The following is a 13,985-nucleotide window of genomic DNA, read 5'->3' as shown; positions in this document are numbered from 1 at the left end:
CAGAAGATCATCAAGAAGATCATACACCCTGATCAAGTGGGATTCATCCCAGGGATTCAGGGATGGTTCAACATACACAGATCAGTCAATGTAATACACTATATCAGTAGAGCCAAGGACAAAAACCATATGATTATCTCCATAGACGCAGAAAAAGCATTTGACAAAATCCAACATGCATTTATGATAAAAACCCTACAAAAAATTGGAATAGATGGTCTCTACCTCAAACTGATAGAAGCCATCTATGAAAAACCAACAGCCAATATCATACTAAATGGTCAAACACTGAAATCCTTCCCACTCAAATCAGGAACAAGACAAGGATGTCTACTATCGTCACTATTGTTCGATATAGTTCTGGAAACATTAGCCACGGCAATTAGACAAGAGAAAGAAACAAAAGGAATAAAGATAGGTAATGAAGACATCAAATTGTCATTCTTTGCAGATGACATGATACTCTATATAGAAGACCCCAAGAACTCCACCAAAAGTCTTCTAGACTTAATAACCAAGTTCAGTCAAGTAGCTGGTTACAAGGTCAACACACAAAAATCAATAGCTTTCCTCTACACCAATGACAGACTCACTGAGAGAGAAATAGGGCAAAGAATTCCTTTCACAATAGCATCCAAAAAACTGAAATACCTAGGAATCAACCTAATGAAAGACATCAAAGACCACTTCTCTGAAAACTATGGCACTCTGAAAAGGGAGATTGAAGATGGTATCAGAAATTGGACAGACATCCCCTCTTCCTGGGTAGGAAGAATTAATATAGTGAAAATGGCCATACTTCCAAAACTGCTATATAGATTTAATGCAATTCCAATTGAGATCCCAGCAGCATACTTCATGGACCTTGAGAAAACAATCCAAAAATTCATTTGGAGCAAGAAGAGACCCAGAATAGCAAAAGCAATTCTAGGTAACAGAGACATGGCAGTGGGTATCACAGTCCCCAACCTGCAACTCTACTACAAAGCTACTGTTATAAAAACAGCATGGCACTGGCAAAGAAACCTGAGGACCAGTGGAACAGATTAGAAGATGCAGAAACAACTCCAGACACACTCAGCCATCTCATCTTCTATAAAGGAGCCAAACGCCCTGACTGGAGGAAAGATAGCCTCTTTAATAAATGGTGCTGGAAAAATTGGGCTTCAACTTGCCAAAGGTTTAAACTAGACCTATATCTCTCACCATGCACTAAACTAAAATCAAAATGGATTAAAGATCTAAATATTAAAATAGAAACTCTGAACCAGTTGGAACAGAGGTTAGGTAGAACCCTTGAAGACATCAGTGTAGGAAAAGATTTTATGAACAAAACCTCAGTTGCCCATGAACTAGCACAAACAATCAACAAGTGGGATCTCTTCTTATTAAAAGGCTTCTGCACAGCTAGAAAAACCACCAGCAGTGTGAAGAGACGACCCACAATGTGGGAATAAATCTTCACCTGCTCTTCCTCAGACAAAGGTCTACTATCTCGAATCTATAAAGAACTTAAAAAGATCAGACCTCCCAAATTTAAAGACCCAATCCAAAAATGGACATCTGAAAAAACAGACATTTCTCAGAAAAAGAAGTAGAAATAGCAAATAAATACATGAAAAAATGTTCAACATCACTGGTCATTCGAGAGATAGAAATGAAAGCAACGCTGAGATTCCACTTCACTCCAGAAAGAATGGCGCTATCATGAAATCAACCAATAAGAAATGCTGGCGGGGCTGTGGGGAAAGAGGAACCCTGCTCCACTGCTGGTGGGAGTGTAGACTGGTGCAACCACTGTGGAAATCAGTATGGAGATACCTCAAAGAGCTAGGACTGGAAGTCCCATTTGACCCCACTATTCCACTGCTGGGGATCTTCCCCAAAGAATTAAAAGAATCATACCACAGTGATATATGTGCGCCCATGTTCATAGCAGCGGTTTGTAATAGCTAAAACTTGGAAACAGTCCATATGCCCATCAACTGGAAACTGGATAAAGAAAATGTGGTTTTTTTATAAAATGGAGTACTACTCAGCCATAAAGAATGAGAAATTAGAGACATTTGTAGCTAAGTGGATGCACATTGAAGCCATACTCTTAAGTGAAATAAATAGGACACACATGTGTAAATACTGAATAGTTTCTCTGGTGTGAGAAACTGAAAGTGTAAATAAGGACTAAATGTATAATAGGTAATGTGAAATAGGAAGAAAAGGGGCAAAGGGGAAGGAAGTGGGAGGGCTAGGGGAAAGGATAGAGGGAAAGGGATTAATATGAGAAAATGAAAAAATAGGAACAAATTCTTTGTAAATAGGGAGGACTGGGCAAGGGTGAAAAATAAGAACCAAGAGAGACTATGTAAAGGTGCAAATTTCCAATGATAAATGTCATTATATTGTATACCTAAATTGCACCAATTATTAGAATGAATAATCGATAATGTAAAATAGGAAGAAAAGGTCCAAAGGGGTAGGGGTAGTGGGAGGGGCAGCGGAAAGGAAAGAAGTGAAAGGAAAAATGCTGAGAAATGGAAAAAATGGAAACAAAGTCTTTGTAAATAGGGAAGGGTGGAGGGCGTAAAGGGAGGGCTAGGAATGGGGAAAAAATAAGAACCAAGATGCATTATGTAAAGGTACAATTCCCAATGAGAAATGGAATTGTGTTGTGTACCTAAGAATGTACCAATAAAATAATTTAATTAAAAAAAAAGATGAGATAGAGGCAGAGGTCAGATAATATTGAGCATTTTAGTTTATAAGTGAATTTATTTAGTGCATTGTAAGTGTAATTGGAATGCTATGGAAGGATTTTACAGAAGGAAGTAATGTCCAATTCATACTTTAAGAAAGATGCCTTCATATAAATAATTTGAAACACACAAAAAGCTAAATATGATAGTTGAATTTGTCTCATTGGGAAACAATAATAAAAATGAAAAGAGGAAGATAGCATAAAGTGCCCATGGCTGAATTAAAGATTGTGGATACCTAACAAAAGCAGAAAGAGCAAAAAAGAACAAGAGCCTTAACTATCAGTACAAGGGATAAGAAATAATTACACCTTTTTACAAGTACCGAAAAGAGTGTATTCAAGAGGACTATGATTAATAAGATATATCATAGAATTGTGGTTAATGATGTCATATATTGCTTTCAGGATCACACAAACATGATTTAATGATGACTTTTGTCACTGGTGGCTTTAAAACATTTATTTGCAGGGGTAATGAAGACAGAAGCCAGAGTCTAGAAGAGTAGACTAAAATCAGTAACTGTGAAAATGGAGATGATATGTGAAGAGGGATTCCAAGAACTAGAATGTTATATAATCTGAATAATTCATAGTGTGGGCAGCTACCTGTTTGTTTTAATCATTGTTGGCTTTGTCTGTGCAGTAAGGATTCTTCGTTCTCATTATCATGTAGCTTTGGTGTCATCTCCCAAAAGGAATTTGAATTAAATTTCCACTTTTTGATTTACTCTTATCTCCTCATTCAAGAAACATTTCTAAATAGATGATTTAAATGATAAAATTAAATTAACAAATTATAGTATTGGTCGCTGTATAAAGTTGAGTCATACAGAAACACTAGTGTGGGTGTAAAATATAGAAAATTTCTTTGTTTTGTTTTGTTTTTTGTTAAGCTTTTTGAGACAGGGTCTCACTGTGTAGTTAAGCTGACTGTTATGTAGTCCAGACTGGCCTTGAACACATGGCACTTTACCTCTTGAGAGCTGGATTATAGTTCTGTGCCACCATGCTTGGCAGTATAAGAATATTTCTCTTCTTGAGTTACATTCTCTTTTCTCCTTACAAAGGACCATATTTTCTTCCTACGTAAAGCAAAATACATTTAGCCCATGGACAGTTTTCTAATTACTTTATTCCAAGCCAAATAAGAGAATAAAATTCTAAAATTGGAACAACAGAGTTAATGAATTGAAAGCTTTTTTTGTATTACTAGACATTTTTTGTATTAGTAGACTTTGTCATTGTTAGCTTCCTTGTCTCTTTTAGGTTATCTTTGAGAATTTTTTTTTTTGGTACTGGGGATCGAACTCGGGTCCTTGTGCTTGTGCAGCAGGCAGCGAAACCACTGAGCTAAATCCCCTCCGGAAGTACATAATTTATGTGAAGAATGTTTTGTTAAGTGATATAACAAAGCTATCAAAATAAAAACTATATGATGTTCTTAGATGGAAAGATAAAAAAAGGTCAGTTCTCTCCAATGTAATATATAATTATTTTTACAATACCAGTGGATTTGAGAGTTCTGGCAAGAAAGGTTAGAGGAGATACTGTGCAAAAAGGTATTAAAGTTTATATAGAATTTTAAGTATAACTTGAAAGTATTACACAATGTTTAAGAGGACTGAGTATAGTTAGTTTACTTAGGTTCATATATTGGCTCTACTATTACCTGAAAATTATCCTGAAAATTTTTTCAATCTCTCCATGGCTCCTTTTCCCCATCTGTAACAGAAGGATATTAGTTCCTATGTCTTGGGGTGTTTTTGGATAGAACAAATCAATAATAACTAAACTACTTTGCATTCTACAAATTACAAAAAAAAAATTTTTAAAGACTAGATATGGGAAATATTTTTACTCAAGCTAATCAAATTATATAGTTTTATTTTAACTAATTATGTAATCTGTAATCAAAACGGTAAGGCACTGTCATAACAAAATTAAAGACTCTGCTTAGAATAAAGATCTAAACGTATAAGCCTAAAATGTGTTTTTAAATTGATGTTTAAATTTAACATGGAAATATGTTTATTTAATAGTGGTAGAGAAATAACTTTATTTGGTGAGAATAAACAGGCCCATCCTGTTGCCAGTATAAATAAATGCAAATGAGTTAAAGATGTAAAAGTAGGCAAAAGAAACAGAATGAAAGGAGTAAAGACGAGTGCAAGCTACAGCAGGAGATAAGAGGGAGATAGAAAATGAAGACTGTCTCTAAAATTTTTAGAAGAGAGAGATCTTTGAAACCAATATAAGAAACTAAGCAGCCATAAAACAAAAGGAAACAGACATGATTTTGTAGTTTCTGACAGAAGACATGATGGAAATTCAGACAACAAAGGTCAAACAGGGAGAACATACTTGTGTCATTCAAAAGACAAAGGTTTCATGCTTGATGTGGGAGCCCACATCTGTAATCCCAACGCTCAAACTGAAGCAAGAAGATCCCAAATTCTTGACCAGGCCAGGCTACACAGTATGACTCTATAAAAAAAAAAAAAAAGACAAAGATTACTACCCTAACATGAAAACATGAAAGAGTTCTTATACATTGGTAAGAAAAGTAGCAAAATAGACAAAGAATAAACAGAAAAATGTTAGAAGGCATGCATGCACCTGTAGTCTTTCCCTGCTACTCAGGAGGTTAAAGTGGGATAATCAGTTGAGTCCATGATTTTGAGACAATCCTGGGGAAGATAAAGAGATACCATCTCAAAGAAAAGAAAGTTTTTAGAAAAAAGAGAAGTATACATCACTGGTTAGTAGACAGGATGGAGGAAAATAACAGTGAAGTACCATTTTACAGCCATAGGCTGACAAACATTTAGTGAGGTGTATAGCATCCAGTGCTGACAGAAATACAAAGAACCAAACATTTGCATCATTGCAGTTAAGAGTATAAATTGCAATAAATAGTTGGATGTGGTGGTGAACATCTGTAATCCCTGCACTTTGCAGGATCACCATCAGTTTGAGGTCAGCTTGGGCTACATAGTAAGTTCTAGGACAGCCTCAACTACATAGTTGAGACCCTGTCTCAAAAAAAATCAAAGGAAAAGAATTGCGACAATCTTACGGTTTCTTATTATTGGGATTTTGCCTTTGGAAATGTATTCTACAGAAATAAATTTTATCAGTTGTATAAAAATACATTAATGATGCTTATTGCAGAGTTTTTGGTACATTGCAAATCTCTAAATAATTTGACTACATTGGAGAAGATTGACCAAATTGTAGTATATAAATTATTTAGGACATTCATATGTGTGTATTGACTTGAAAGGTATTAAAATATACTGTTAATTTTTTAAAATAAATTTTATTTTATCCTATTCCCCCCCTCTCTTCACACCCTCCCTGTTGTTTTAAATGCATAGCATGAAGCTTTGTTAATTAAAAAAGCAAAAATTCTATTGTGTGAGCTTTTATTTTGTGGGGGCAGGTACCGGAGATCGAACTCGGAACCTTACACTTGAAAGGCAGCTGGCAGAATCACTGAGCTAAATCCCCAGCCCAAGTGCTTTTCTTTTTTTGGTACTCAGTATCGAACTCGGGTCCTTGTGCTTACAAGGCAGGCAGCAGAACCACTGAGCTAAATCCCCGGCCCTGTGTGAGCTTTTAAATGATGTACAGTAAAATTTTAGTATCACCTAACTCAAAAGTATGACTTTAGAAGACCACATATTGAGAAATATCAGAGATTTTACTTTATCTTTCTTATTGGCATAAGAGAGCAAGCACCTAATACTTATTTAAAAAGAACTGCATGCCTCAACAACACAAATACTAAAATTTGAGCAGTTCAGAGAAAATTAGCATGGCACCTCTGCAAGGATGATATGCACATTTGTGTATCATATTTTTTTTAAATGAAAAATAGCAAAATATAGGGCTTAACTTTAGTCTTCATAATAATTAGCAGTAAAATACATCTGCAGTTTTTATGTTTTTGTTTTAGTATATAGTTATTATAACATAATCCTACTTATACTCATATTTTGTTTCGCTTTAGCTATGTCTGACCGTCAAGAGAGTGCACTAATAGAGCTAATGGTTTGTACAATACGTCAAGCTGCTGAAGCACATCCTCCAGTGGGAAGAGGTACCGGCAAGAGAGTAAGTTACATTAGTGAGAGATGACAACAAAGATTTTTAATGTAATTAACTATGTTAAGTATTTGAAAATTTTACTGATATTTGTAACCCCAAAAATATGGTATTTTTGTGAATTATACATGCTACGATGCTTCATCTTTGAATCCTGTCTACTAAACTTGGTTTTGTATTTATCTTTTAAAAGGGCATAAGGGCTCGGAGGCTCACTGCTTAAGCCTCTCTTTAGCTGTTATGAAATCTTTAGTTAAATGAACATTTGTGCTTGTGTGCTTAGCTTTCTGATAATACAGTACTAATAATAAAGGTATTTAGAAGAGATACCGATGGAAAAACTATTTCTCCTCTTGGTATAAAGAGGTAGACAAGTCCTTTCGGCAAAAATAACAAGTGTAAAAATGGAAAATTTTGTCAGATATATCCAGAACTTACCAACGAAAAGAAAGCAAATTCCAGAAGTACTTTTCTTTACTGATAAAGTTTCAGATAAAAGCAGCAGAAGTCTGTGGTCTTCTTTTTCCAGGTTTAGAACATATGTGTACTCCCCACAACTTGATTGGTAAAATTTATAGTTTTACCAGAGTTGCACTTTCTTTCTAGAAACATAGTTTCTAAACATAGGCTTTATTAACTGCTGCTCAGTCTCCCAGTGAAGATCTTTCTTTACAAAACAGTTTCCACACAACTGCAAGTTAAGAGATTGGAATGGTATTCTGATTAGAAAAGATATGAGAAATACCTGACCAGTACAAACATACAGACCTCTGTGGAGTCAACTTGCCAGTGCTCTATGGAGAAAGCCTACTGCGTTTCCTTTAAATAAAGCCAAGCAGTGACAACGAGCACTGTGCAACACCATGCGTGCAATTTGAAGCCTCCTTCCCAGGGTGAAGGTTGGGGAGGGCTGTACCAAGGACTGGAAAGGCCCTGCCTGCAGCCTCTGGGGGGAGAGGAATGGATGAGGGGCAGTGGTGTCTGCCTGCACTGCTTCACTAATCTGTGTTCGCCTTGGGGCACTGTTGGTGGAGGGGTGTTGGTGAGGAACACTCTCTTTAGTTTCTCAGATTTCAAATTTTATGCTTTAAAAGTCTGGAGATTGAGTGTTTTTCACACATTCAGAATACAGTAATACCTTCTAATGAGGCGGGTTTAGGGCAGGAATCCCACTGTAATATTTCTGGGATAGACGAAGAGAACAGAATTGCACTTTCTGCAAATCCCAGCAGTTTTTTTTGTCCAGGAGAATGGATTGAATATGAGTAACTGATAAAAACCCCTTTCATTAACTGAAAGTATCAAACTTGGCAGAAACAAACAGGGAAAACCCACAATTTTGATAATCCGAGGGTGTGATTCATTTTATAAGTATGGTGGGTTAGCCAAACATGTAACTGAAAAATCATGGAGATTAGAAAGCCATAAAAAGATTTGATACCCTCTCTACACATCTTTAGCCAACTGGACAACTTTAAAGAACCCAACAGAAAATAAGTCAAGCCAAACATAAAAACTGGCTTAATTTTGAATATATTCTCTAATCTATTACAGATCATTTCTCAGAGGGGTCAAATTTTATTAACTTGAGGTATCTGAATACAATCTCAAGCCACATCACTAAAAGACCACTGATCTCTTCAAATATAGCAGAGGTGCCTAGGAAGATGAACTCAGAAATAAAATAAAAATTTTGAAAAAAGATAGAATCCACACACCATAGAAGTAAACAGTTTAAAGATGTTCTGGAAAACATTCAACTTGGTTGGGCTTGGGTGCCACATACCTGTAATCTCAGCACTCTGAGAGTCTGAGGCGGGAGGAATGCAAGATCATGCCCACCCTGGACAGTTTACTGATTTAACAAGACACTGTCTCAAAATTGATTTTTTGTTTGTTTGTTTTTTAAGGGAGGGTCTTGCTATGTAGTTTAGGCTGGTCTTGAACTCACTATATAAACCAGGCGCCAGCCATCAAATTCTGTTATCTTCCTGCCTCAGTCTTCCGGTGGACTACAGGCATGCAGTACCGTGCCTGGTTCTAAATTTTTTTTTTTTTTGGTACTGGGGATTGAACTCGGGTCCTTGCGCTTGTGCAGCAGGTGGCGAAACCACTGAGCTAAATCCCCAGCCCAGTTCTAAATTTTTTAAAGGGATGGGTTTGTGACTCAGTGTAAAGACCTTGGGTTCAGTCCCCCATACTGTAAATAAGAATAAATGGGGATGTAGCTCAGTCCAAACACCTTAGGTTCAATCCCCAGTACAGAATACCCCCATGAAGTCTTGGTTCAGAGTTCTCGGCTTCAGTCCTCGGCAGATTTTTCTTTAGGACTTAACATAATTGTTCGTGGTAACCCCTGCAATTTCATGGAAACCCCAAATACCTTCTGCAGTCGGTTTTTTGGTGGGAGGTTTGCAAGTAGCCAGTCTGAGAGCATTATTCAGTTCTCCTTGCTGCTGATTGGCTACTGCCCTGTAAGCCATCTCCTTCAGATGCACCAGCATTCCTGCATCATAACAAGTTGTTGTACTATGTAGCTCTCTGAAGTGTTCTCAGTTTTGTTCTTATTAAAGCCCTAAAATCCCTAAGATGCCTTCAAAATGCCCTTTACTTTCTAAGGCTTTATTAGATTAAATTACCTAACGATGGGAGACATAGCATAGAGTTTAAAAAATATAAAAATAGGCATTTTTCTTTCTTTCTTTTTTTTTGGGGGGGTTACCAGGAATTGAACTTGGGACCTTGCGCTTGCAAGGCAGGCAGCAGAACCACTGAGCTAAATTCCCAGCCCAGCATTTTTCTGACCAATAAAAATTAAGAGAAAAAAATACATATATACACACCCTTTTATATCTGCCCATAGATTATAGTTACTTTTGGGTGCAATCCCTCATGACTTGAGATACTTATTTTAGTATATTTTGCAAGGCAGATCTGCTCTCAGGTCTTTGTTTATTCTTTATGGGGAAATGATTTTATTACACCATCACTTATGAAAGATAAAGTACTGGGTTTAAAATTCTTGATTGGGGCCGGGGATTTAGCTCAGTGGTTCCGCAGCCTGTCTTACAAGCACAAGGACCCAAGTTCGATCCCTCGTACCCAAAAAAAAAAAAAAAAAGAAAAGAAAATTCTTGATTGGCAATTTTGTTCAGGCCCCTGGCGTCTACTCTTTGTTGTAAGAAACCAGCTGTTAATCTTGCTGTAGTTGTTCTCTACCTGAATAGTTTTCTGTTACTCTCAACAAAGTGATATGCTGTGTTTAAATATAGGCACAATTCTAGACACAAATTGTATTTTGGTTTTGTCAATCTTTTCTCTGGATCTGGTTTATCTTTCCAGTGTTTTGTTTTGCATGTACATATAAATGCTTGTAGTCACATAGATACATGTATTCTTGTTCCCTATTCTTCCTGGCAATTTTTTACAAAAAATTGCATATGTTATGTACTGTTCTGTACATTTCTTTTTGTATTTAACTGTATATCTTGGATATAACTCTATAACTTTATTTGGACATCTTTTTTAAAAAATTTTTGTTTAATTTTTCATGAACATACTTTTATTAAGGAATTACAACTAATAGAGTCTTCAATATTTCAGTATCATTCCACAATGTAAAATATTTACCACATGTATTTTTTTTCCCATTGAGTTTATTGATACATTTTAGGCATAAAATACAGTTACATTCATCATTGGGATCTTGTACCATTACATGAGTATCTTGGTTCTTATTATTTTCCCCTTCCCCTGCCCTCCCTTCCCTATTTCAAAGACTGTTTCCATGGTTTTTCTTTTCTCATATTTTTTCTTTTCCCTTCTTTCCTTTCCCCTACCCCTCCCACTTCCCCTGCTCCTTTAGACCTTTTCTTCCTATTACACAATATCAATTATACATTTTAAAAATTACAATATCAAGATCTAGGAGACATTACCACAGATTTTATAGAATTTAAAAGAATACAGAAAGCATATTACGAAAATCCTTTCTGAAATAAATTTGACAACTTCTAAGAAGTACCTTGGAAGACAAATTCATGAAACAACTCTGGATTAAATATAAAATTTGAATAGCACCTATTAAAGAAAGTATATTCCTAGCTTGAAAACCTACCTATATGACAACAACAGGCTCATATACATTTTAACTGATAAATTATATCAAACATTTAAAGCAGAAAAAAGAAGGAATACTTCTCCCCTCATTTTAGGAAATCAACATTGTGCTAATCCTAAAACTGGATAAAGATAATAGAAGAAAAAAGTATGAACATAGATAGAAATTTGTTTAACAAAACAAACAAGTCAGATCTGGCAGTATGTAGAAAGTGGTTTTATTATAGGGATGGCAGTGTTGGTTCAGCATTGGAAGATCCATCCCCATAAGTCATCATTTCAATAGAGGAAAGGAAAAAGCCATATGATCCTGTCACTAGTTGGAGAAAAGGTATCGGACTAAATTCTACAGCTGTTCATGGTAAAAGCTATCAGGAGACTACAAGTAGAACAGAACCTTCTCAACAGATCCAAGACATGTGCAACATACTTCCAGCAAAAATGCCTTATATGAATGGAGAAGACACAATGCTTTCTCCCTAAGGTGGGGAACAAGGGCATATATGCCTACTCTTCATCTGTCCATTAAACTTTGAAACATAGGCCTAAACCAAAATAGTCTGGCAATAAAATGACACAGGATAGGATTGGCAAGGTAGAAGCAAAATCTTTATATGTAGATGAAATGATTATCTACAGAGAAAATACTAAGAAATCTCTAGGAGACCCTAGAACTTGTATTTGAATTTAGCAGGATTAGAAAACACAATGTATATATAATAATTTAGGTGTATGTATACTGGCTATAAATGAAGAATTGGATATTGAAATTTAAAAGTTATGTAGGAGAACAAAGGACCTAGAAAAGTAAAAAGAAAAAGAAAAAAAAAACAGTGTTGGAAGACATTTAGTACCTAATTTTAAGACTTCTAAAGCTACAGTAATAATCAAGGCAGTGTTGGTGTAAGGAAAGACATAGATCATTGGAATAAAACAGAGAATCTAGAAATAGAACCACTCATACATGGTCCACTGAGTTTTGAAAGATTATTTAACATTAACATTTTATAGAATATAAACTCAATTCAAGAGCCGAGGAAAAGATAGTGTTTTCAGCAAATGGCACTAGAACACCTGGTATCCATATATAAAAAATTGCCCTCAACCCTTTATTTCCATATATAAAAATAACTTGAAGGGATCTATGAACCTAAATATGAAAGACTGAAACCATAAAACTTCAAGAAGAAATTATAAGGGAAAATGTTTATGAATTTAGGGTAGGCAAGAACTACCTAGGATACAAAAGACATGATATATAAAAGAAAAACATTCATAAATGAGATTCCATCAAAATTGAGAACTTTAAATGACATTGTTAAAATGAAAAATAGTCCTTAAACAGACCATATTTACAATGCATATAACCTATGACCAGAATATATAAAGAACTCTTACAGCTCAATAATAGACAACCCAATTAAAAAGTAGACATAAGAAGATGGTAAAGAGCCAGTACAGCACAAGGAAAGGTGTGCAACTCTAGAATCAGAAAAATACTAATCAGTACAATAACAAGATTGAATTATACACTCATTAGGGAGATGAAGTTAAAAGTTTTAAAAGCCTTGTCATGACTGTCTTTTTGTTGGGTTCTCCCCCTTTGCGTTTAATTTGTCATGCCCAGTGGATTCATTCTGCTGGGCTTCCTGGGGTTGTGATCCTCATTGTCTTTTCCTAGGATATTGTCTAAAATTTTTTGGAGTGCCGGTTTGGTATTCATGAAGTTCCTGAGGTGCTCTTTATCACGAAAGTATCTTATTTCTCCATCAATTGTGAAAGATAGTTTTGCAGGGTACATCAATCTGGGTTGGAGGCTGTTTTCTTTTAGGACTTGAAATATGTGGCTCCAAGCTCTTCTTGCCTTGAGGGTTTGCATTCAGAAGTCTGCTGTGATTCTGATGGGCTTTCCTTTATATGTGATTTGTTTCTTTTCTCTTACTGCTTGTAGAGTTTTGTTCTTCTGTTAGGTTTCTGGAATTCTAACAGTTATATGCCTATGTGTAGACTTTTTTTGATCAAGGTGGTTGGAGTCCTGTATCCTTCACTTATCTGTATGTCAAGTTCTTTTCCTCTGCTTGGGAAGTTTTCTGCCATCACTTCTGTGAAGAGTTTTTTTATGTCATCTGCACTCTCTCCTGTTTCTTCATTGACTCCAATCAGTCTTATGTTATTCTTCTTTGCATCGTCTAGCAGCTGCTGGATTGATTTCTCATGGTCCCTTGCAATTTGAAAGCAATTTTTCTTTTCCTGGTCACTAATTGCAATCTTATCTTCTATATGTGAAATTCTATCCTCACATTGGTTCATTCTGCTGCATATACTTTCAATGGAGTTTTTAATCTGGAAATCTGTTTGTATCTGTTTTATGATTCCATTTGTTTCCTATGTTGGGATTCCATGATGTCCCTCAGCTCCTCTATTTTTTTATCTGGGTCCTCTCTAGATTTATTAATCACGTCTTGCACTATGGGCACAATCTCTGCTGTTACCTGAGAAGTTATTTCTGATTTCATTTTTTCCAGATCCTCTTTTGTTGCCAGTTCAGGGAGTCCAGGTGGTTGAGTATCAGAGTTTTCCATCTTGTTTCCCTTTGGGGTCGCTGTAGGTGATATGGAAGTCTGTTTTTGAGGCTTGTTTTCATGTCTTGTCATTTCCTCAGGGTGGGAGTGGGGTGCTACTGTTGCCCACGCAGCTCACCTCCTCTGCCCCAGGATTGGTGGAATGGCAGCCAGGGAGCTTCTTCCTGGGCGCTGGGATTGGCTCACCTCCTTTGCCTTGGGAGTGGTGGAATGGCGGCTGGTGAGCGTCCTCCTGGGCGCTGGGATTGGCTCACCTCCTCTGCCCTGGGACCGGTGGAATGGTGGCTGGCCGACATCTTTATTTTTTTATGGCTGTACAGTATCCATTATATGGATGCACTATTGGAAGTTGCCTATTGGCAACATTTTAGGTTATTGCTAGTTTTTTACTACTAGAAATAATATGTGTATGTCATTTGATA

The 13,985-nt window shown here is 36.2% G+C and overlaps 1 protein-coding gene and 1 non-coding gene across 5 annotated transcripts in view; both read left to right on the top strand.

The window, feature by feature from the left end:
* Nucleotides 1-13,985, top strand: part of Stag1 (STAG1 cohesin complex component) — a 377,958-nt gene that overhangs the window by 283,892 nt on the left and 80,081 nt on the right. For all 4 annotated transcript variants that reach the window (XM_021246771.2, XM_087186950.1, XM_013070789.3 and 1 more), the window contains one exon: nucleotides 6,768-6,871. In XM_021246771.2, coding sequence (XP_021102430.1) covers nucleotides 6,768-6,871 — 104 coding nt within the window. The remainder of the gene's footprint in view (nucleotides 1-6,767; nucleotides 6,872-13,985) is intronic.
* On the top strand, nucleotides 6,520-6,624 carry LOC147825247 (U6 spliceosomal RNA). Its single transcript, XR_015441206.1, has one exon. It is a non-coding gene; the product is annotated as a U6 spliceosomal RNA (small nuclear RNA).

This window comes from Heterocephalus glaber, unplaced genomic scaffold (assembly GCF_053883595.1).
Source record: "Heterocephalus glaber isolate CG9 unplaced genomic scaffold, H.glaber_assembly_v1.0 deba00001504, whole genome shotgun sequence".
NCBI classification, from domain to species: domain Eukaryota; kingdom Metazoa; phylum Chordata; class Mammalia; order Rodentia; family Bathyergidae; genus Heterocephalus; species Heterocephalus glaber.
The sequence above is the reverse complement of the archived record's forward strand: the minus strand, read 5'-3'. Positions and strand labels throughout refer to the sequence as shown.